Here is a 23,668-nt window from a genome sequence, read left to right as displayed (position 1 = left end):
CACACAAACACTTTTTTCATATCTTTCTCGCATCTTTTTTTCCTGAACATAATATGTACCAAATTGGAATTATTCATCACTCCACAGGGGGGAATCATTAAAATCCCTCACACTTGGTTCTGAAGTTATTACATAGCTTGCTAAAGGGAGGAAAAACTTCTGTGGTTTTTCTTAGGGTCCATCCATCCTAATCCTCTCTTATTAACAAAGCGTGTATTAAAGAATGCCATAGGGAGGCTGCAATATCAGTAGAACACACAGCTCTAAAATGATTGTTTATATGATAAAGCTATACATTTTAAAAACACATTTATTCCCTCAAAACATACCAATCATTCTAATCATGGCCTACTTTTAATCAAAACATAAAGACTAGTGTAGCAGTGCTTTTGTTCAGCCATAAGGCATTTCCTCTGCATTTTTTTGTTAGAAAATTCCTCCCTGCCCCCGAAATTCACTCGAATGGAACTTGACAAGACAGACTCCTCTCCTCCTGACAAAGAGCAGATGGAAAGTTAATGCCTATTAGGCGAAGGCAAACATTGTACACTCTCATTTTTCCCTTGAGAGGACCTGCTATATAGCCAATTCCCTGTTCAGACTAATATACATTTGTGTTTGGATGGTGCTGTGCAGGACATATTATCATTGAACTGTAGAGTTGAAAGGGTCATCTAGTCCAACTCCCTGCAATGCACAAATCTTTTGCCTAATGTGGGGCTCAAACCCATGACCCTGAGTTTAAGATCACTATACAGTCGTACCTTGGAAGTGGAATGGAATCCGTTCCAGAAGTCTGTTTGACTTCCAAAATGTTTGAAAACCAAATCACAGCTTCTGATTGGCTGCAAAAAGCTCCTGCAGCCAATCAGAAGCTATGGAAGCCACGTCGGACCCTCGGGCTCCAAAAGAACATTTGCAAACCGGAACAATCACTTGCGGGTTTGCAGCATTCAGGAGCCAAAACGTCTAAGTTCCAGGGCGTTTGGGATTCAAGGTACGACTGCACTCTGGAAATGATCGTCCTTAGCACCCTTCCACTTCCAGAGTTTGAAGTCGTATGCCTCTGAATGCCAGTTGCTTAGAATCTTATGGGCTTCCCATAGACATCTGGTTGGCCACTGTGAGAACAAGATGCTGGACCAGATGGGTCACATGCCTGTTCCAGGAGGCTCTTCTTCTTATGTTCTCATTGTTTTAGGGCATGCCCACAATATATACACAGTATTTTTCACTCCATAAGGCACACCTGACCATAAGGGGGGGGGGATTCAAGAAAAAAAATATGCGGCTCTTGGGGGCTTTTGCGGGAGGTGGGGGAAGTGAGAGAGCCTTGCTCTGTCCCTTCCCCCACCTCCCGCAAAAGCCAGGGATAGCCGCACAAAGCCTCCCCAGGGCAGCGGGATGAAGGCTCCCCGCTGCCCTGCGGAGGTTTCGTGGGCTACCCCAGAGCTGCTCAGGAGCTTGTTGGGGCTGGCGGTGGGGAAAGCGCTTTCCCCCACTGCCAGCGCCAAAGAACAGGCCGGGGAGCAGCGGAAAGGCTGCGCGCAGCCTTCCCGCTGCTTCCCGGGGCTGGGGCTGGGGGAAGCCTGGCTCCCCCCCCCCAGCCCCAAAGAACGGGTCGGGGCTGGCAGGGGAAGCCCAAGTCCGTCCCCCCAGCCCCAGGGACCACATTCGCTCCATAAGACGCACAGACATTTCCCCTTAGATTTTAAGAGTAAAAAAGTGCGTCTTATGGAGCAAAAAATACAGTATTTTTCCAGAGGGACTGGATATACTGAATGGCTCCATCTAATCCTCAAAACTCACATGGCAACTTAAGACAGATCCCTGCTAGCCCATGTAGCAGATGAGGACACCAATGGCTATCAAAGTACACACACACACAAACAAACACAAACACAGATGTATAGGGCTCATTGTAGCCAGGGGATCAAATCCTCCAGCAGCACAAACACAGAAAGCAGTAGCCTACACAGCACAATCTTTATGCTTTATGTACAGAGGGAAAGCCAAACCCATATTCCACTGAGAATGCTTTCAGACAACCTGCTTATTCAGTACTCATCCTGATTTGGGTAGGCTTGATGACACTGATTATTTAGGAAGCATTCACCCTGATTTGTTTGTGGGGGAGGTTAGATGGTGTTGCATTGAGCAAGTGATACCTCACAATTTCCAGTGTGTTTTCCTGTCACTTGTTGCAAAAAGTCCAATCTTTCAGGGAAATGGGTTTGCTGAGCAAGACCTCTCAATCAAATGTAACTGTGCAACCTGAATTTGCCAGTATGTGATTGGATCCCGTCCAAAAATAGTAGTAATTTGGAAGCACCAATTCAGGCAACAGGAAAGAGAAGAGAGCTGCTGTAGCCAGGGATGGCACCCTTTAAAGGCCTTCTGCTGGTCCTGCCCCTGGGTATCCACCAGATGCAGTGACTGACTCTTGAGCCACATCAGCCCATGACCACTCCTGGCTTTCTGTCTGCACCATGCTGGGTGCACAATGTGATCTGCTGCAGAGAGGGTGGTGAAGTTGCATTAACAGTAGAACCTTTTAATGAGGGTGAAAGAGGAGAGCACAAAATATGGTTTGAAGCTCAACATCCAAAAAACGAAGACAGTGGCCAGTGGTCCCATCACCTCCTGGCAAATAGAAGGGGAAGAAATGGAGGCAGTGAGAAATTTTACTTTCTTGGGCTCCATGATCACTGCATGATCACGAAATTAAAAGACGCCTGCTTCTTGGGAGAAAAGCAATGACAAACCTAGACAGCATCTTAAAAGCAGACATTACCTTGCCAACAAAGGTCCGTATACCGTTAGTTAAAGCTATGGTTTTCCCAGTACTGATGTATGGAAATGAGAGCTGGACCATAAAGAAGGCTGATCGCCGAAGAATAGATGCTTTTGAATTATGGTGCTGGAGGAGACTCTTGAGAGTGCCATGGACTGCAAGAAGATCAAACCTATTCATTCTGAAGGAAATCAGCCCTGAGTGCTCACTGGAAGGACAGATCCTGAAGCTGAGACTCCAATACTTTGGCCATCTCATGAGAAGAGAAGACTCCCTGGAAAAGACCCTGATGTTGGGAAAGATGGAGGGCACAAGGAGAAGGGGACGACAGAGGACGAGATGGTAGGACAGTGTTCTCGAAGCTACCAGCATGAGTTTGACCAAACTGCGGGAGGCAGTGGAAGACAAGAGTGCCTGGCGTACTCTGGCCCATGGGGTCACGAAGAGTCGGACACGACTAAACGACTAATCAACAACAGCTGTCGGTGTGGGAGTGAGACCTCTCTACTAAACAGTTTCTTAGCCAAGCTGCAATGATATTTATGGGGGGGTGGAAATCTTGTAGGACTTATACACAATTGTATTCAACAGAAAGAAGAGTCAACTGATTTCACAGCTGTTTGCTTACTTATCGTGTTTTTCCTTGATCTTTTTCTTATTCTCTTCAAATTGCTCCAAGACACCTTTGAATCTTCCAGCTGGAAAATTAAATGGTCCTTTTTCCTTTCCATCCCCTCCAAAGAGCTGTGGTTTAGACTGGTATTTGGCAAAAATACTGGGCTCATTCTGTTTTTGAGAGAAAGAGAGACAGCATGTGCTAATATGATTTTAGAATGTTGTTTGTGCTGTACTTTTGTACTGTTTTATTGTTGTTAGCCGCCCTGAGCCTGGCTTCTGCTGGGGAGGGTGGGATATAAATATTTTTTTTATATTATTATTATTATTATTATTATTATTATTATTATTATTATTTAACATGCATTAACAGAAAGACAGATAAAGCATCACCCAGGCTATAGCAACTACACTTTCACTAGGAAACAGAGCCTCTTTTTCAGAGAAGTATATTTGTTTCAAAAAGATTTACTCCACTGTTCAGTCAGAAAGATTTCATAGCAGCTAACACATGGTATGTTAAAATACAATTCAGTAAAAATGAAAAGGAAAGCAAGGGGTATAGCTTTGTGATGCAAAACATCTTCAACTCAGTCCCTTGGAATCTCCAGGCAGAACTACTTTGAGTAAAGCATCTTTCCTTCCTTCCTTCCTTCCTTCCTTCCTTCCTTCCTTCCTTCCTTCCTTCCTTCCTTTTTTCTAAACCACCAATTCATTTTTAAAAAGCATGTACATGAGAGGAGAGTGCTGTTGCTCTCAGCTTGTGGGCTTGCCATATGCATCCGGCCGGCCACTGTGAGAACGGGATAATGAACTAGATGAGCCATTGGGCTGATCTAGCAGGCTCTTATGTTCGTATGAGTTGTTGGCATTTCAGGAAGAAAAGGCCTGCTTTTAATCCACCAAACCACTGTAGAAGAAAATGGAAACATCACTCCCTTGATCTTCAATTTAAGCAGAAAGCCTATCCTGCTGGATTACTCTCTTTCATCTTCAAAAATGTAGGAAAATCCATTTACAAAGTGCAGATGGGGCAAAAAGTATCAGGACAACAGAAAGGACCACATTGTACTTTTGAATCTCGAACATTAGGGGCTCGTCCATACTTCCGCTTGTCCTGTACTTAGAAAGCACAGCTCTGGGCAGTTTTCCGCTTGCCCCACTGTTGTCCCAGAGAAAACGTGTTATTTAGCACTTAATTGGACCAAACGTCAGTCTGCAGAAACCTCACTGATGTTTACTCCAATTCAGCACTAAAGAGCAGCTTTTCCCCCAGGGAAAGAGTTGAGAAAGTTTGGATGAGCTCTAGATTTCTTTTTTGGTTTTGACCCTTGAGGATGTACCCTGATTTAAGCATGATTTCAGTGAAAAATGACGAATGAGTTGTAAATGGCACACTATTCAGAACAGCACAAAAATGGCAACACACACTTCCAACTAGTGGGTTTAGCTGGAGACGCCTGGCCTTCCTCCCAATGAAGCTCATATTTGCATGTGATTCCCCATCAACTTAAGGATATGGTTACAGAAGTCTACTTCTTTGTGTAGAAGTAGCCTCTAGCCGTATCAGAGAAGCAACTATTTTGTAGCATTGCACACCACCCCAGTCTCTGAGCTGTGTGAAATTCCAGGGATTCCAGGTATTCACCTAGGGTTTAGGAATGAGGCACAGCTGAGACTGTCTGTGGTGTCTTTATGATATATGGTTTATTTACACATATTTACAACCTGAGCCTATAGCCTTGGATTCAAACAGAAATCGAACATTGTTCTGCCTCTCTCCAGCTTGCTTCTTTTTCATCTAGTTCATATCACTGTAATAACTCTGCCTTTTCCTTCTAACTAACCACAAGTTGAGGGAGGAGCCCCACCCCTTTGCTAACTCACACAGAGCCCTTTTCCTTTGTTCTCTTAATGGCCAATCACCCAGGTGACCACCTCATCAAGAACTTAGCTTGCCTTATATTTCAACACTTTCTGGATCCTGGGATTAGAAGGGTCTCTACATACAGCCTATTTCCCCAAGCTCTTAACTATCCGCACACACCCCACACCCCACAAGACATCTGTTCCAAAACAAACAGCAAAATACAAGTTCCCTGTAGAAAAGTAACAAGCAAGTTAGCAAAGGCATTAGAAGACACATAATCAAAAACCGATAATAAAACACAATTACACTTTTAACCCAACACCAGTATAGAAACACCTTTCTTCCTTTCAAGCAAATTTCCAGCCCATCAGGATCTCTTCAGGCCTTCCTCTTTCTCCTTGGTCCGCATGCCCTAGCCACAGTTCTGCACCCCAAAGCAGCTTACTCAGTCTCCCACATTTGAAACCCCTCCTCTTGATTGGGTTATTCCATGCCTTTTTCTCCCTGCATGTGTCCCAGGTAATGAAGGAAGTAGTGATTGTGATATTGGTATATAGTCATCCTTCTTCTTCTTCTTCTTCTTTGGCGATCACTCATAGCCGAGTAAGATTGTCTTCCATAAACACGGTTTTAACAATGAGTCTGTAAGTGACTGTGGAGGCCAATTCTGGATCCACACATCCTTCCATGGTGGGGACATTGGTTTTTGGGTGGAGGGCAGCTTTCTCCCGATTGAAGAGCAGAGTGTTTGAGGACCAGGACATTCGCAGGAAAACCAAAATGCTTGTTTGCAAAGCTATTATCCTACCAACCTTACTATATGCTTGTGAACATGGACCACTTATAAACGCCATCTCCAACTCCTCGAAAGATTCCATTAACGGTGTCTCCAAAAAAATTTACACATCATTTGGGAAGATAGGCGAACTAATATCAGTGTACTAGAAGAAGCAAAGATCACCAGTGTTGAAGCAATGATTCTTCAACATCAACTTCGTTGGACTGGTCATGTTGTGCGGATGCCTGATGATCGTCTTGCAAAGCAATTACTCTATTCTGCAATTAAAAATGCACCCTTTTTCGGGGATGGATGTATTGTGAGGTAAAGCAAAATCAATTTGCAATGAGCTTTTATTTTCAGAATGAAAATAGTTTCTCAAGAGGTGTCTTTCAGGGGGTAAAAAATAAGCAATAGATCTAGATTGCATGTGGACTACATAGATTCAGACTCCATTGGTTCTAGAAATAAATTGTCATGGGTTACACAGCCACATTTGTTGTGAGGTTAATATGCCGCATAGAGCTTCTGCAGGAAGCAATGTAATAACAAACTCTATATAATGTTCAATTTTTACTAATTCCCCAAAGGCAGAAAATTACCAGTATAGAAACATTACACATCAGACTCACATCCTGAGAATTTTGCTGTGAACTTTTGTCTTGTCTCAATTCAAGTGGGGTCAATGCTGACTGTGAATTCTCCGGGCAGAACTGGGAACCAAAAAGGAACTGAGAGTCACTCATACTGCTGTAATCACTGGTCCAGTTCAATGGTTTGTTAGGCCTGAAACAGGTAAACAGAAAAAGCAAGTGTAAAAAATAGTAATGACAATATATTAAAAACATACAGCACAGCCAAAATATATTTGGTTCTTTATCATGCCCCAAGCTGCCTAAACTCCATAACAAAACAGTATTAAATGCTTGGCAATCCTGATGAATGTTCATTTGGAGGCAGAGGAACTTCCACTATTCATCAGAAAGAAAGAAAAACCACAAAACATGGAATCCTAGTATGATTAAGGTCTGTATCATTCTTCTCATGGCATTCAGGAATAATGCTTTTATGTTGCTAGTAATACAATTGATCATTCCCCTCATCCAACAAATTTAAATGTCTGAGGTTTTGGTTGAAATTACATGAGGAGAATGAACAGAAGTGGAAAATATTTCAAGAGTTCTCAGCAGCAGCTGCAAATTTGATGTAACTGATTGTTTTGTTATTACTTATGCCTTGGGTCACTTGTATTTTACAATTCTATATAAGGACAGGACTTTGGAAACAGGCAGTGAATCCTGCATCATCCTGAAAATCTTATTTATTTTTAAAATGAGCTTACAGTTGTGTAGAAAGGTTATAGGTGAAACGTCAGAAAACTGGGGGATGCTGAAATCCCCAGAATTCCCTGGGAAAAGGGATTCTGTCAAACTGCTCTGGGAATTGTGACTTACTGAGAATAGGGGTCTCCTAACAACTACTGGCACCCTTAACTAACTAGAGTTCCTAGAATTCTTTGGGGGAAGATGTGACTGGTTAAAGTGGTATGATATAGCTTTAAATGGATAGGGCAGATGGGGTCTATGTCGCTACTCTGTCAATCATCCTAGAGAGGGCTAGTCCTAGTCCTGGACTGAGCTAACGTCAGCAGCAGTATTATGCTTCCTCAACGGAGCAAGAATGAGTAAAGCTGAATCTTTGCATCCTCTGAACCCCAGTATCAGGTAGCTCATACTGTTATGTACTGAAGTTCTCACCCTGGGCCAGTAGGGGACAATGTAGATAGTTATAAAAATAAGGGATCGAAAGTGACGTTCAGTGATTGGATAGTTTTAGAAAATTGTTACAGTTACGTTGTAGTGGAGCTCTATATAAGCAGGCTGACTGAACCCTTCAGTTCAGTTCTGTTCTGGCCTGTGAATAAACAAGAGCTGTTTGAAGAATCACTGTGCCGTCTGATATGTTCACCCACAACTTAACACATACAAAACTGTTTTCTCTCTGCAACTTCTTCAAAGTCATCAGAATTCTTTGAAGACCCATGGTATGAGCCTTTGGTGTGTTTAGAACCCTAACATACTGCATGTAACAAAGCCATTCATTTAAATCTACATGTTTAAAAAGTAAGTTTCTTCTTTTACTTCTGTGTCCTTAGCTATCCCCTAGTTTAGAGAACATTTTGAGGATTGATTTCTACTAGGCTTGCCAGATCACTCCCTTTTCATCCTTTCAGATCGTGCTTTTCTGTCGCAGCTCAAACACCGACATGCTTATTTGATGTCAGAGGCCCTATTCCAACAAAACAGCGCTTTTGCTTTTAATCTTTGCTATTTATAGGATGCCAGCCATGTTGGAACAGGAGTACTGACACATCAGAAAAATGACTGGGAAGCATATGACTGCAGAAATGCAATAAATATGCAAATGTTGTTTTAAATATAATAACATCAGACTATGAACTCAGCTGTGTACCAGATGCAGACAAAGCTGTATGCTGTGCACAAATTACATCTAAAAAGGGATTGAATACCACCTACAACTGTGCACTTTCCCTCCATCCTACATTAGTAATGGAAATTGATATTTGATAAAAGTCACAATGGATTCACATAAAAATTCTTCCCAAGTCATTTAATCAGTGTGGTTTTAACATACAGTATGGGTCAGCCTTTTTCAATGCAGTATGCCAGAACTACATATTCTGTTCCAACAAAGAGGCCATCACCTGCCTATGAGATTCTGGAGGCACCTGGCTGCTGTTAGTGACAGACTGCTGAACTAAACTGACACTTGGTTTTAAAGTAGCCTGACCTTTTACTCGCCGCCCCAGATTTCTTTTTCCTTAGGTCACCCTGAGGGCTAGTGAAGGGAGCAGAACAGTTTTTATATGCAAAGGTTGGAGGCTGTATGCTTCTGAATACCAGTTGCTGAAAAACATACGAGAGAGGAATGTGTTGTTGTGCTCATGTCCTGATTGCAGGCTTCCCACAGGCATCCGGCTGGCCACTGTGAGGACAGAATGCTGGACTAGATGGGCTACTGGCCTGATCCAGCAATCTCCTATGTACAGTGCTATCCCACCTCTATCCCTGATGAAGCAGCAACTCTTGTTGATGAGGAATGTTCTACTGGGGCTTCAGGAATAGGGATTTGATGAGAGAAAAAGCCTTAGATTTGTACATTCAGAGCTATATTAGTGCAATTAACTTTGCTAATTCTGCTGAGTGGAACCTTGGACAGTTGCCTCAAAGTCCTAAATTGACAGCACCACTACGTCGTCCCCCCCCAAAAAAAAACACACCAGGTTTTTAGGGCTAACATTATCCCATATGGAACACACCTTTCTAAATTTATTTATTTCTTGTATATCACACTTCTTTCTCCAAAGAGCTCAAGGCAGCATACATTGCTCTCCCTGTCCTCTTTTAATCCCCACAACAACCCTTTGAGGTAGGTTAGACTGAGAGGCAGAGGCTGGTGCAAGGTCACCCAGCAAGCTTCAGGTCTTAACCCAACTCTCCAAACACGACACCACACAGGCTCTCAGTATGTGAAAAAGTATCTTCCTTTGTAGTAAGCTGCAAGCACAAAAGTCCAGCAATAGGGGACAGCGGAGAGGGCAATTTATTTGCCTGGGGGAGATCTGGCCTCCTCTGATACCATCTGTGGTTCAGGCACTAGCATCCCTGCTAGCACTTTTCACGTTTCCATCCTCTGTCATTGAGACCCTTTTCTAGCCTTGGAATGGTGTTTCTGCAATCACTGCCTACATGATAAAAAACAACAACAGGCAGTGCTCTCACCAAGTTGTATCACAGGACTGGACCTGACCTGAAGTTTAACTCTCTGCCCTAATCACCACACATTACTCCACATCCATCCTGCATGTCATCCTCTGATTGACTCCCATGATGATGTTAGTGTGAACAAGCTAACTTATGTCATATGTGTTTACCTGATTCAAATAACTATTTATTTTTAAAAGTGGTGGGGAAAGATAGGGAGGGAGCAGATTCTTCCTGAGGGCATCATACAGTACAGTGGTACCTCAGGTTACATACGCTTCAGGTTACATACGCTTCAGGTTACAGACCCAGAAATAGTACCTCAGGTTAAGAACAGTTTCGAGTTAAGAACGGACCTCCAGAACGAATTAAGTTCTTAACCCAAGGTACCACTGTATTTAAATCAGGGGTGAGGAACCTGTGGCCCTCCCGATACTGCTGGACTACAACTCCCATCACCCCTGACTACTGGCTATATTAGCTGTGGCTTATGGGAGTTGGAGTCCAGCAACATCTGGAGGGCCATAGGTTCTGATGCCCCCTTGTGAGTCTTCCTATATAACTGTGGTATCCTTACACTGGGAGAAAACATTAAAATTGATTTAGATATGAATCTAGTAAGCCTCGTTTAAAAAAAAACAGACCTTGAAAACTACTAGATGGTAACACAATTAAGCAGCATGTGTTTAAATAAATGGTAAATCATGCCAGAGAAAATTAATCACACTGTTCTCCATGTTGGCTTTGTTGACTCCTTCTGCCTTACAAAATCCTATTAACTTGCCTGCCTGACGTGAGTACATTTCCCTTAATTGGCAGATAAATTATTAATTTATTTTCTTGTTTTAATCCTCCTCCTCATCCGCCATCATAGCAAAGCACAAGAGCAGAGGATTTAGTGTGTACACTGGTAAATTTTTGTGACAGTTTTAGAAGGTTAATTTAGAGAGCATATGCTCAGTGGGCCAAATTGGTCACGTGGCTGTGCTGGTGTTACACAGGGGATTAATCTGTTTGTGAAATGGGTCTACTTTGCTCCCCTCACTTTTACAAATTGCCCTGCCGCTGCTTTCTCTCGATGTCTACAACAGGAAAAACACTGGGTATTTTGCTACATCCTAGATGCAGAACCTATTCTTCTGTTACTTCTTAAATGAAAAACTTATAAGCAAGCTCATAAATGCAGTAGAATAAGCTCCACAGTTGTATAATGAGTAAATTGTATTCTGAGCATCATGATTCATTTCAGCACTGTCTTCATCATGACTAGAGAGGCCCTTTTCACATAATAAGCTTTGTACTGTAAACAGCACAAGGGAAATTACAGAGATAAAATGTTCGCAAGGCCTAGAATAATTTAATCTGGCGGTAAAACAGTATCTTCCGCACATTTTAATATTCCCCCTCAAGTAAAATTAAAATATATTACCATGTCTGTGTTCTTGTAGCATGATATAAGATCAGACATTTTCAGAAAAAGTAACAAATTATGCATCACCTTCCATTTGATGGATGTATTTGCATGTCACCTTAAATACTACTCATATCAACCATATAAATGCAGTCTGCCCTACTTCTAGAGATGCCTTTTTTAAAAATCACAAGGTCGTGGGCTTCAGATTGCATAATCATGCATTGCATTGTAAATTCTAATTTAGACTAATGAAATGCTTTTCGAGCCAATTCACAGAGGCAGCAATTCCTTATTTCTCTAAAAGCAAGGACACTAGGCTGTCCAGATCACTAAGAGCTAATCTGCACATTATGAAATAGCTCTGATATGCACAAATAAGTGCTCTGAGCAGTGTAATGTTCAAAAATCATACTCGAAGACACAGCAGGAGCTCTTCTATGTGGAGATTTCTTTATCTTTTTTTCTCCTGCTCTAGAGAATAGGACTCGACCCAATGGCTTCAAGTTACAAGAAAGGAGATTCCGACTAAACATCAGGAAGAACCCAGTCAGGTGGGTTCTTATTAGTAGTTATTAGTACTTATTAGTAGTAGTAGTAGTAATATTCCTATTATAGCTGTTCGAAAGCGGGACAGACTCCATTGGGAGGTTGTGGACTCTCATTCATTCAAAGGTTTTCAAGCAGCGGTTAAATGGCCATCTGTCACAGATGCTTTAGTTGAGATTCCTGCATTGCAGGAATTGGACTAGATGACTCTGGGGTCCCTTCCAACTATACAATTCTATGATCCCCAGCATGCCACTGACTTCTTCTTCTTCTTATTATTATTATTATTACAACTTGTATACTGCCCTTCATCTGCAGATCTCGGGGCGGTTCACAACATAAAAATATAATATAAAAGCACAACATACCTGATAAAAACAATACAGTGGTACCTTGGGTTACATATGCTTCAGGTTACATACGCTTCAGGTTACACACTCTACTAACCCAGAAATAGTGCTTCAGGTTAAGAACTTTGCTTCAGGATAAGAACAGAAATTGGGCTCCGGCGGCGCAGCAGCAGCAGCAGCAGCAGCAGCAGGAGACCCCATTAGCTAAAGTGCTGCTTCAGGTTAAGAATAGTGTCAGGTTAAGTACGGCCCTCTGGAACGAATTAAGTACTTAACCAAAGGTACCACTGTAATAAAAAACTGATAACAAACCAATAACCCCCCCAAACGCATTTAATAGGCGTATAACATGTTAATCAACCAAAGGCCTGGTTGATGAGGAAGGCGCATAATGAAGGCGCCAGACTTCCCTGGGGAGAGTATTCCACAAATGAGGAGCCACATCAGAAAAGACCTGTTCTTGTGCTGCCACCCTGCAGACCTCTCATGGGAGGAGATGCATGAAGAAGGGGGCCTCAGATGATTATCTCAGGGTCCAGGTAGGTTCATATGGAGAGAGGAGCTCCTTGATGTATTGCAGTCCTGAGCCGTTTAAGGCTTTATAAGCCCAAACTACAGTTAGGGTTGGTTATAGCGTCAAAACCAGAATCGGAACCCATGGTTGGAATTTATGCACTGTCAACGATAACGACACAAGAATGCTACTATAACGGGCCTTAGCTTCCAAAGGTGAGAGCCACCTTGGAGTTTTATTTTCCAATAAGTCTTTATATTTTGTCCAGACATTAAACACTGCTTTTCTGACAATATGGTTCTTAAAGGCCTTATTGATCTTAACCTTGTCATACCATAGATATGCATGCCAACCAAAAGCATTGTTAAAACCTTCCAAATCCAATACGTTAGTGTCTTCGAGAAGTAGCCAGTCTTTTAGCCAGCAGAAAGCTGCTGACTCATAATACAACCTTAGGTCTGGCAGGGCAAAGACTCAATATGGAGGCCAAATGGCCAAAATATTGGGAAATATTAGAAAAAGACGGAGACAATTGGAAATTGCAGAGTTTGGAGAAAATGAAGGATAAAGTGCGAGATTGGTTACATTACGCTCAGATTAAAGAAGTTTTTTAAAATGACAAAAAGTTAGGGTTCCAGGTGGAGAAATCAAAGTTGGAAACAGAACTATTAGAACCTAGGACCAAGGTACTTTCAAGAATGTATAACTTGCTGTTAAAATGGAGCACACAAGATGAAGCGGTCAAATCGGCTATGATAAAATGGGCACAGGATATTGGGCACAATATAATGTTTGAGGACTGGGAAAGGTTGTGGACCACTGGGTTGAATTTCACTGCATGTAATGCTTTGAAAGAAAATGTTATGAAAATGATATATAGGTGGTACATGACCCCAGTCAAACGTGCAAAAATATACCATTTGTCTGATAATAAATGTTGGAAATGCAAAGAGAATGAAGGAACATTCTTTCACCTCTGGTGGACCTGTCCTAAAGTGAAGGCCTTTTGGGAAACGATATATAATGAGCTGAAAAAGGTATTTAAGTATACCTTTCTTAAGAAACCAGAGGCCTTCCTTTTGGGCATTGTCGGTCAGAGGGTGACAAAGAAGGACTGAACTTTCTTTCTGTACGCAACAACGGCAGCAAGGATACTCATCGCTAAATACTGGAAAACCCAAGATCTACCCACACTGGAAGAATGGCAGACGCAACTGATAGACTACATGGAACTGGCCGAGATGACTGGCAGAATCCGAGACCTGGGAGAGGAGAGGATAGAAGAAGACTGGAAGAAATTTAAGGACTATTTGCAAAAATATTGTAAACTGTATGAATGTTAAGGAGGATGCTTGATCATAAACAATTTGGCACCACTGAATTAGATGAAGTGAATTATGAAGATAAGTTAAATTTATGGAAAAATCAATTTTTTAGATAATGATTAGGCTAAGCCAAATGTCTTAAAGAGTGAAATGAATATATCTAAAATTTAAGACATAATATTGGAAAACTAGAATCTAAGGTGGGGACAAGGTGATAAATTGCTGAACTAATTTTTATAACTTTGGAACGAAGGAGCGGGAGATGTGAGGAAGTCCAAAAAGGATAAGAAAATATGCTATAAAATATGATATTTTTGTATGCTTTGTTTTTTGTGTTGTAATTAAAAAACATTTAATAAATATTATTTAAAAAAAAGAATGCTACTATAACAATGGCAGCAATAACCTGCTTACCCCATCTTTATAGGAGTGCTAAACATCTCTTTGACATTCCAGAGATTTGGATTCATTTCCCAGGCTTGCCTGTTAAAACATAAAGAGAAATATGTGAATGTTGCAGTGTGGTACATTATTCTTCTCATACACCGTTTCAGCAAGGCATCAATTTTAGCAGCTGTTTCCCCCACGACTGCCATGAAAGCTAGGCAGTGGAAGAAACTACCCTAAAACAAGACACAATCTCCAAGTAAATTGCTGAACACCTTGCTTCAAGAATGGATACTACCCAGGCAAATATATTGCTTTGGCTTTGTTGTTATTGTCAAGATTCTAGTGCCACTCAGCATTAAAAATCAACAGGAGTGAAATACAGGGTGCTTCAAGATGAAGTCACCTTCATCAGAATGCCAGCCCATAGATGTTTGTTTACATGTAAACTAGATTTTTCACTTCCCACAGAAAATCCCATATGTAAAAATAGCCCATTATACATTGGAAATTGTCGTTTTTCTTTTGGGGTTTTTTTGGAGGGCAGTTTGTCACATGTACGGTGTGACATTTTGATGAGTGGTCTCTGTCACCATATCTGATCCTCTTTGTTCTTCAGCTGAGCACAACCTACAAGCCATTTTATTTCTGGAGGTCCCCAAAACCAAATGAAAGACATCTATTTCCACTGATTTCTACATGCTGAAGGCACCCTCAATTTGGAAGAGCAATTCTCTCATGATCACCACACAATAAATATGTGGGGTTACCAAGGAAACTGTAATCACAATCCATATATCAGGATTTCTGCTGCTGTTGTTTTAAAAAATAATAAAAGAGCTCTTGTGGAAGGCCTCTTAATTACTCTTGCACAAGCCTTATGCAAGTCAAATACTATTCTTGTGAGAGACCTCAGTATCAACTTTTTCTAACAAATAGAAATTTATGATGCTGTTACTCATTTCCTGGCTTCTTCTTTTTAAGATGTTGTTGTTGTTGTTGTTGTTGATGTTGTTGTTGTTGTTGTTGTTGTTACATTTATACCCTGCCCATCTGACTGAGTTTCCCCAGCCGCTCTGGGTGGCTTACATCTAAAACATAACAAAAACATCAATCCTTTAAAAAATTCCCTAAACAGGGCTGCCTTCAGATGTCTTCTAAAGGTCAGATAGTTTTTTATTTCCTTGACATCTGAAGGGAAGGCATTCCAGAGGGAGGGCGCCACTACCAAAGAAGGGTATTGGAGGGTGGAAAAGTGATTGAGGGCAGGTACAAAGCAACAAACAATACATATAAAACACATTTACAGTGGTACCTCTGGTTGCGGATGGGATCCATTCCGGAGGCCCGTTCGCAACATGAATAGAACGCAACCCGCAGCGGCGCGTCTGTGCGCGCACGGGTTGCGATTCGCTGCTTCTGCGCATGCGCGTGACATCATTTTGCCAGTCTGCACATACGTGAGCGGCGAAACCCAGAAGTAACCCTTTCCGGTACTTCCAGGTCGCCGTGGGACACAACCTGAAAAAACGTATCATGAAGCAAACGTAACATGAGGTATGACTGTATACACAATACACTACAGTTTACCCCTCACAGAGCTACAGTTCCAAGCACCTTAAACTCCTGTTCCCAGGATTCTTGGGGGTGGGAATGTGCTTTAAATATATGGTGTGTCAAGTTCCTCCAACTGGGGTAGATGAAAAGCCCTGGAATAGAAACGTATATTTGAAAAAGAAAAAAGAAATTTGGATTTGAAAAACATGCCTCTTGAAAAAATGTGTGAAACATGCTTAGCATGCACACAGAAAAATCAGGGCTCAGTTATGGCCCATGTTACTATTACAATAGCAAATTGTGTCCCTGGCAAAACAGTGCTGACAAAAGGAGAGGAAAGAGGGAGCTTGATAGCAGCATGCTTGGGGGGGAAGACAACATCAGAACATGGGCATAGCGGGGGGGGGACAGGGGGGCAGTTGCCCCACCTAAATCAATACAAATCAAGAAAATGACATAGCTAACTGAGGTTCTGCACCTCCCTTAACAAAAGGCCTGCCCTCCCAAACAAAAATCCTGGCTATGCCCATGTATCAGCATCTTTGGAAAATACCCCCACAAGGAAAAACTAAGGGGCAAAACACCCCTCGCAAAAAAAATGATACTATTTATTATTATTTATTTATTTATTTATTTATACCCCGCCCACTCTGGGCGGCTTGCAACAAAATATTAAAATACAGTAATGCATCGATGCTTAGATGGCCACAGGACGCTGCTGTCGGGCTGGTGGTCAGAAAACACCATTTTGTGGCAGGTCCCATTGGCGTCGCTTTGACGTTTTTATTTTTATTTTTGACGCCCTGAACGGTTCATACCCCACACACTCCGTCTACTGTTACAAAGTCACTCGTGCCTGAAAGGCGCTTAAGGTATTGGAAGAACCATTGCTGCCTCTGCATGATTTGCAACCTGCCGCATCCCTTCCCTTCCGCCCCCAAATGCCAATGTAAAACGAAAAGGGACTTGAGGCGAGACCAGTTCTCCCCTCTTGGGGTTGGGCTGCTGATGCAGCTCCTCCTCCCCTTTGAGAAATGTCCCTGGGTGTGCAGAGCTGACATGCAGGCATTGGTTTAAACTGTAAACCTAGCGTGCCTCCTGCTCCTTTCTTTCAGCAGACCTTTCTTTCTTCCGCCTTCCCTGGCTTAGTGGGCGCGCAGCGCGCGAGAGGCGCCTGACGCTCTTCCTCAGGCGAAGCGCCTCCAGAGGCTCCCTCACGGTTCTCCCTCACGCAGCGAGGGATCCTCGCTATATATATTTATAAAGTTTTAAGGGTGGTCCACGCGCAAAGCATATCGCACAAGGCCCGCACAACTAGTCTCTTCGCCACACCTCCCCCCCCAAGAGAGGCAGCGCCACAATAAAAATAAGTATTTTAGTTCCTTGACCGAATTAATGTTATCGCTTCCCTCACAAGAAACGTCCTCATCTCGTTTCCACCTTCCCTTCACAGCCGGAACTCCCCATTTGGGAGCGGGCAATCTTGTTTTTCCTAATCTCACCCGTCTTTTCAGAGCCTCAGGAATATTGAATCACCACAGACTTGGGTTATGTGTACCGACATTTCATCATCATCATCATCATCATCATTATTTTAAACTGTTTAAAAAAATAAATCAGATTTCTCCTCAAGAGAAATTCCACTCGGGAAGATCCAAACCCCTCACAACATTCAGTTGCTGTTTCAAGAGATCTCAGCACTCTTCATCCCCTGAAAAAACACTCTTGGAAATCCCATTACTCCGAATATTAAGACCTCAGCAATCCAGTTTTTCTGTATAAAGAAATGGTAGCCAAGTCACCAGGGAACAAAAATCACAATTGTTAAGTCAGTGCATATAAATGTACATCAAAAGTTACATTTGCCCGTTGCCTAGCTCTGAACAGTCTCTTAAAAGTTCATGTGAAGTATTATATTGATGATAACGATAATAACAATAATAATGTATTTGAGTCTCAGGTTGGGGTATGTAAGCTTACACCCTGAAAGTCAGAGAGAAAGAGGTGAAACCTGTTAGGTTGCTTCAAAGCTGGTTTAATACTCATTCTCTCAACTTGCAATCCTTGGAATTGAGGGAGAGGCTAGGAAATTTCTAATAGGCTTTTCAACACCTCACGAAATTCCAATATATTTTTTTTTGGGGGGGGGGAACCCATGTCAGTTAAACTGCTAGAACACAAATGAAAGTCTGTAGCTTAACTAAGCGGTCCACATAATTTTTATGCAAAGTCACCCCCAAAAAGCTGACACTTGTGTGGTCATTAAAGAAATGGGGGCAGAGCAAAGTGCTCTCAAAGGGCAGAAACGCCTGATTCAGGAGATAAAAAGTGGCTAATTCAAAAAGATACAGACATAATATTATTCAAACTGGGTGTGAGCAGATCTGACCCAAGCATAGGATCCTGATTCCTGCTCCTCCATCAACATGCCCTTCATCGACCCATATCCCCCCTGGCACTGTCAGTGTCCCGCAAACAGAAGAGTTGTTGCAAAAAGTGTCCTTTTTGATTGCCAGTGTGAATGGGGATTTGGGAGCAATCCTACTTTACCCAGCAAGCATAAATTGGGGATAGGATGACATTGTTAGGTTCCTAATGAGCCATTCCATTAATCCTAGCCCCTGTGATTCAGGATTCCCATTCTTTTTTCCTTTATGTTACACAAAGCACTTTGCAGTAAGCCCCGACAAAGGGCAGAACAAAGGTGTGCGAAATAAAGTGAGTTTTGGCAGGCAGCCCCTGCTATTCCAAAAATTAAGACGTGGCTTTGAGCTTGCTTCTCACTGGGTGAAAGTGGGGGGAACATATGCTTGCAATCTCCCCATTTACTAACCTCTGTTTATCCCATAAAGAACAAAATCAAGGTAGGAAATCTCATTCCAACAGATAGGAGTCTGAAACATTCCCTCAAAACAGGTTGTGCAAACTGGCTTCCTTTAAAAGATATAAAGACAGAAGAAGCTATAGCATATTTTTCCACACCATATTGGAAAAGGGCAAAGTTCAGTCTAGTTAAATTGCCCCATGGACCTTCACTCAATCCATATCCAGCATTCTTGTGCTCCATTGATTTGCCTGTAGGCAAATGGCATTTTTTCTCCTAGTGAAGTGTAAAATACAAATTCCAAATCAATCTTGAAGTGATGCAGTGTGGTGTCTTAAGTTTTGATAAGTTTTTTGTTCTTTTGCATACAGCCTGATCTGCGCTGGCCCAAGACCTTTTGGCACTTGAGGCAAACCACAACATGGCGCTCACATCCACTGGCCAGGGAAGAGGGGGTGAGTGAAGATCTACACCAGGAACAAGGTGGAGGGGAATCAAAGCAACCTTACCCAACAGCTGAAATGCGAATCAAAGGTCATTGAGGGTGGTTGGGGGGAAGGAGCCAGGTCAGAATCAAGCTGAGTGGCCACAGAGCCCAGACCCCAGAGGGCAGCCCCCACCATTTCCTCCCTGGGAGTGGGAGGGAGACCAAGACATTGCTGTAGAGGCGGCATTGGTGGGGGGCGCTGAGAAAGAGACAGATCCAGCCTCCAAGGAGTGTGCCAAAGCCATTGCCACTACTGCAGTAGCAGCAGGCAATGCATATATTGGAGGTCAGATCTGCTATCCCCATGGATCCGGCCGCCTGAGGCAGTTGCCTCAGCCTGTCTCATGGGTGAGCCAGGCCTGAGTCTGATCTTGTTCAAGTTTTCCCTAGAACTTCGCTCCCACGGATTTCAGTAGCACTTAGTTACCTGTATTTTGGATTGCAGCCTGAAGAACTTTAGTCACTATCTCTACTGTACTGGGCACAAGAATTGTAGGATTCATACTGACTTTGCAGAGAGTAAAGTGAAAGCTTTACCCATTGTAGGCTTGTAATTTATGCAATCAATGATTTACTTTAGCCTTGGGGTGGTAAGACTTTCCGGTTTTTTCCTGCTGTCAGAAGGGCATGCAAATATGCAAGCAAAACCAATGTTTGTAATATATAAACACCATGGGAATTTCACTTACTGAGGAAATTAGAGGGAGCTAAATTTTCCCATCACAACAACTGGGTAAATAATCCATGAGCTACATATTCTCCAAGGGAAAGTTTATCAGCGTTGGTTATGCAGATGTAATGACTTGTTAACTATTCATTGTTTCAATATCCTGCTAAAGAGTTGAAAAGGGAGTAATAATATTTATCTGTTTTTTCCCTTTGTAATGATCCCACCCCCCAAAAAAATAAAAAGTCAGTGTTACTATTACTAGATACAGTAATTTCTTTTATTTTTCATTTCCTTTTTCAATACAGTTATTTCTTGAGTATGATGGTACCGGGTATATAGCCAGTACACCATAATGCCAACCTGTGCAAACTGAAGAGATGGTATGCTCTGTTTCAGCTTTTACATGTGAATGCCAATACAGTATTGTTAAAGTAGAAGGATACAACATGAAAGAGAAAGTACATTCCCGCCACAGGGTTGTTTTTTTTAACATCCCAATTATATTTTGAGCTGAGCTGAGTTAAGACACTCAGGTGAAAAAAGATCAGTTTTATGTTCAACTCTGGGCTCTTCCTGCTGGCTGCTGCCCCCGGGTTTGGTAGAGTTAAAAAGGAAGTAGGCTTAAAAATACCTCTCAGTAGAGATACTAAATAATATAGGAAATTGATGCTGCCATTGCTCACTTTAGACCACAGTTGCTATGCTGTGCATACTGATCCTGTGAGTCCATTTGACTGCTTTACCTTCAAGAATACATTTCCACCATATCCACACATATTGTGTGTGTGTGAAATATTCTGTTAATCATCTGCTAAATATATTTCAGGACAGGTGCAAATTATGTACATGCCAGCAAATAATACACATACTGAAAGAAACAGAGTTTGAGAGTATATTGAGACACAGGCTAACCATATGGCACAGTTGGAATAGGGCCTAAGAATCATGGTGAAAGATACAGATCCATGCATAACACAAGCATATCCCCTTACCAAGTATAATTGTGCTTGGAGAGCCCCCCCTCTGGCTTCTGACTTGCAAATAATGAAGCCTTCCTTTGCCACCGTGAAATATGAAAATGTATTTTTATAACTGCATTTTTAAAATGACTTCGAAAGTAGATTCTCAACAAGTCAAAATCTATGCCGGATAATGGATTTCATGCTTTTATCAGTGCATACCCTCCAAGGCACACTCCTCCATAGTCTCCTGATACAGACGGATGCCAACCAACCAACCAATGTAGGCACTAAATGCTGCATACCTGCTTCGTTGTTCTCTTGCCCTTTCTTTGTGGGATTCTTCTCTTTGGCCATCTGCGCAACAAAAAATTCTATTAAATTATTCTATTAAATTATTTTATCACCATCCCACAGACTATGACAAAAATCCATGCTATTCTTACAAGGCTTCATTGGCTCCTATTGAAGACATTTCCATACACGTTAAGAAATAATGAGTTGCTTTGGCACTGTACAATTTCAGTGAGATTTGGCACCAGTTTGTTGCGTTATTTTCTGCTATTACACAGAATGTTCCCTGATTCAGAAGTGGCTGTGGAGATTCAGTTTTGTGCTGATTGCTGGCTGGATCTCTGGGGCTCAGAAAATGAGATTTGATATTTTCCGTGGGCTTCTGTGCAAAAAGGTAACATTTCATTAAAGAAGGACATTTCCCTTCATAGCCATCTATGACAGCTAACCTCATTGTTACACTCTCTAGTTTCTCTCCTTCACAGCACAGAGCTTAGGGCTATTGTCAAGCACTGTCTTCAAGTATATATCTGAAGGAAGTGGATTTTTTTTTGCCTCTGTAGTGAGACACAAGAAGCCTTTAATCTATTAACAAGCAATGAAGGTGCCTGAAAGCAACTGGTCTCCTATTTAGTGGATGTTCTTAAGCACCTTCCAGCACCTTTTTTACAAAAACTTCTACAAAAACACATAGTTTTTCTGGGCACTTAAAGAGGTTGATGTTCAACCTGGCATAAAAGCCATAACTTTAATATTTAAAGTTAAGGTAAAGGTAAAGGGACCATTAGGTCTAGTCGTGACCGACTCTGGGGTTGCGGCGCTCATCTCGCTTTATTGGCCAAAGGAGCCAGTGTACAGCTTCCGGGTCATGTGGCCAGCATAACTAAGCCGCTTCTGGCGAACCAGAGCAGCGCACGGAAACGCCAATATTTAAAGTTACTATTTCATAAATCCATTCATCTTCTCTCCTACAATGGCTATGGTGGGTAAGGATCTTGACCAGGCTTCCTCAACCTCGGCCCTCCAGATGTTCTGAGACTACGATTCCCATCATCCCTGACCACTGGTCCTGCTAGCTAGGGATCATGGGTGTTGGTAGGCCAAAAACATCTGGAGGGCTGAGGTTGAGGAAGCCTGATTTTGACCATATAAAATGCTTATTTGGTCCTAAATTCACACTCTTAAGGCAGATCCAATGAGTATAGCTGTGTGACAAGATGCCGTACTACAGACATTCATGAGGATGTGTTTTAGTGGCACACGTAACTGTATCGTAATCCTAGTCCATCTCAAAGAACATATGTTCCACTATGGCACACAGCTGTATGGAGAGAGATAGGCAGACAGACAGACAGACAGACAGACAGATAAGATAGATCAGAACCTAGCAAATGTTTTATCCCTCATCATTATAGAAATAAGTTTGAATACAAGTTGTCATACGACAATGTCTGCTGAAGATCAAATCTCAGTGCCAAGCCAAAGTGCCATTTTAAAGTTGTGACTATTTATTTAAGTGATTGGTTAACACACTTCACCTATTGGTATTTGATTTCTATTAAGTAAACCCCTTTCAAAGGTACTGGAATGTTGCGTTCTCAAAGTAAAGTAAGGATTGAACTCTGATTAATAAGAATACACACAGAGACTTGAACCAGCAAGACTCTGGGAAGGGTGCGTATAATCATGTCTCTCTGTGCCTGTCCGTGTGCAGCCCCTGGCCCAGGTAGTTTTATTCACAAAAGAACTTTTTACAGAGTGTTCGTAAGAACCAATCAGATTTCTTCTGAGCATTTCCACAAACCCACATGGGGGAAAAGTTAAACTATAAACACTAGTTAGGCATACATACTCTGGAGTAAATGAATGAAAACAACAAAGGAGCGAATACAGCAACCCCGGAGGTCATAAACAAGCAATACATATGATAAGAAGGATGGCCAGGAGGACAGCGGATCATTATCACCTTCGTGTGAGATCTGTTTCCTGGCCCTAAGATTAACATCCTAAGATTAATATATTGGAAGGCTACTTCAAAGAAGCTTGCCCACTATCTTTATGGCCCAAGATGCCTGCCTGGCTAAGCAACTGGGCTGTGTATGTGACATGTGAGGAAGAGAGGAATGGAACAAGGATGCAGGGGTGTAGATTGATCAAGAATCATATCAAAATAGTTTAAACCCAGTCAACGCAATGCTTTCATTGCTGACACAGATGGCTTACTCTATATTTGTTATAATTCCTCATAGCAATCCCATCTGATCACTACATCTCTGGATATTTGCACTCCTACACTGGAACAAGCCAGGCAAGGGTTTTTATTTATTTATTTTGTCTTGAGAGCAGTTGGCAACCCTATCTACCTGCCCTTCTGACTACCCCAAACTGTCTGAGTACTAATCACCACATTTTAATAACACAGGTTCCTTCTCAAGAGCAGAGAATGGGCTGAAATGTCACATTGAGCATCAGGCAGACTTCTTGTCCCTGATCTAACAA

At 42.1% G+C, this 23,668-nt stretch overlaps 1 protein-coding gene across 9 annotated transcripts in view; it reads right to left on the bottom strand.

The window, feature by feature from the left end:
• The window catches only part of IHO1 (interactor of HORMAD1 1), a 48,840-nt gene that overhangs the window by 23,812 nt on the left and 1,360 nt on the right, over window positions 1-23,668 (bottom strand). The window contains exons 1-6 of one of the 9 annotated variants that reach the window (XM_083724299.1): window positions 23,574-23,666; window positions 21,181-21,232; window positions 15,996-16,087; window positions 14,406-14,474; window positions 6,690-6,843; window positions 3,423-3,580 (exon numbers count right to left, since the gene is read on the bottom strand). In XM_083724299.1, coding sequence (XP_083580425.1) covers window positions 3,423-3,580; window positions 6,690-6,843; window positions 14,406-14,461 — 368 coding nt within the window. In that variant the 5' untranslated portion in view covers window positions 14,462-14,474; window positions 15,996-16,087; window positions 21,181-21,232; window positions 23,574-23,666. Of the gene's footprint in view, window positions 1-3,422; window positions 3,581-6,689; window positions 6,844-14,405; window positions 14,475-15,336; window positions 15,354-15,968; window positions 16,088-16,624; window positions 16,649-16,791; window positions 16,940-17,055; window positions 17,148-21,180; window positions 21,233-21,321; window positions 21,709-23,573; window positions 23,667-23,668 lie in introns of those variants that run through there. The other 8 variants (XM_083724303.1, XM_083724298.1, XM_083724300.1 and 5 more) reach the window with 8 other exon arrangements.

Source organism: Podarcis gaigeae (assembly GCF_964106915.1).
Source record: "Podarcis gaigeae genome assembly, chromosome: 2".
In the NCBI taxonomy this organism is placed as follows: Eukaryota; Metazoa; Chordata; class Lepidosauria; order Squamata; family Lacertidae; genus Podarcis; species Podarcis gaigeae.
The sequence above is the reverse complement of the archived record's forward strand: the minus strand, read 5'-3'. Positions and strand labels throughout refer to the sequence as shown.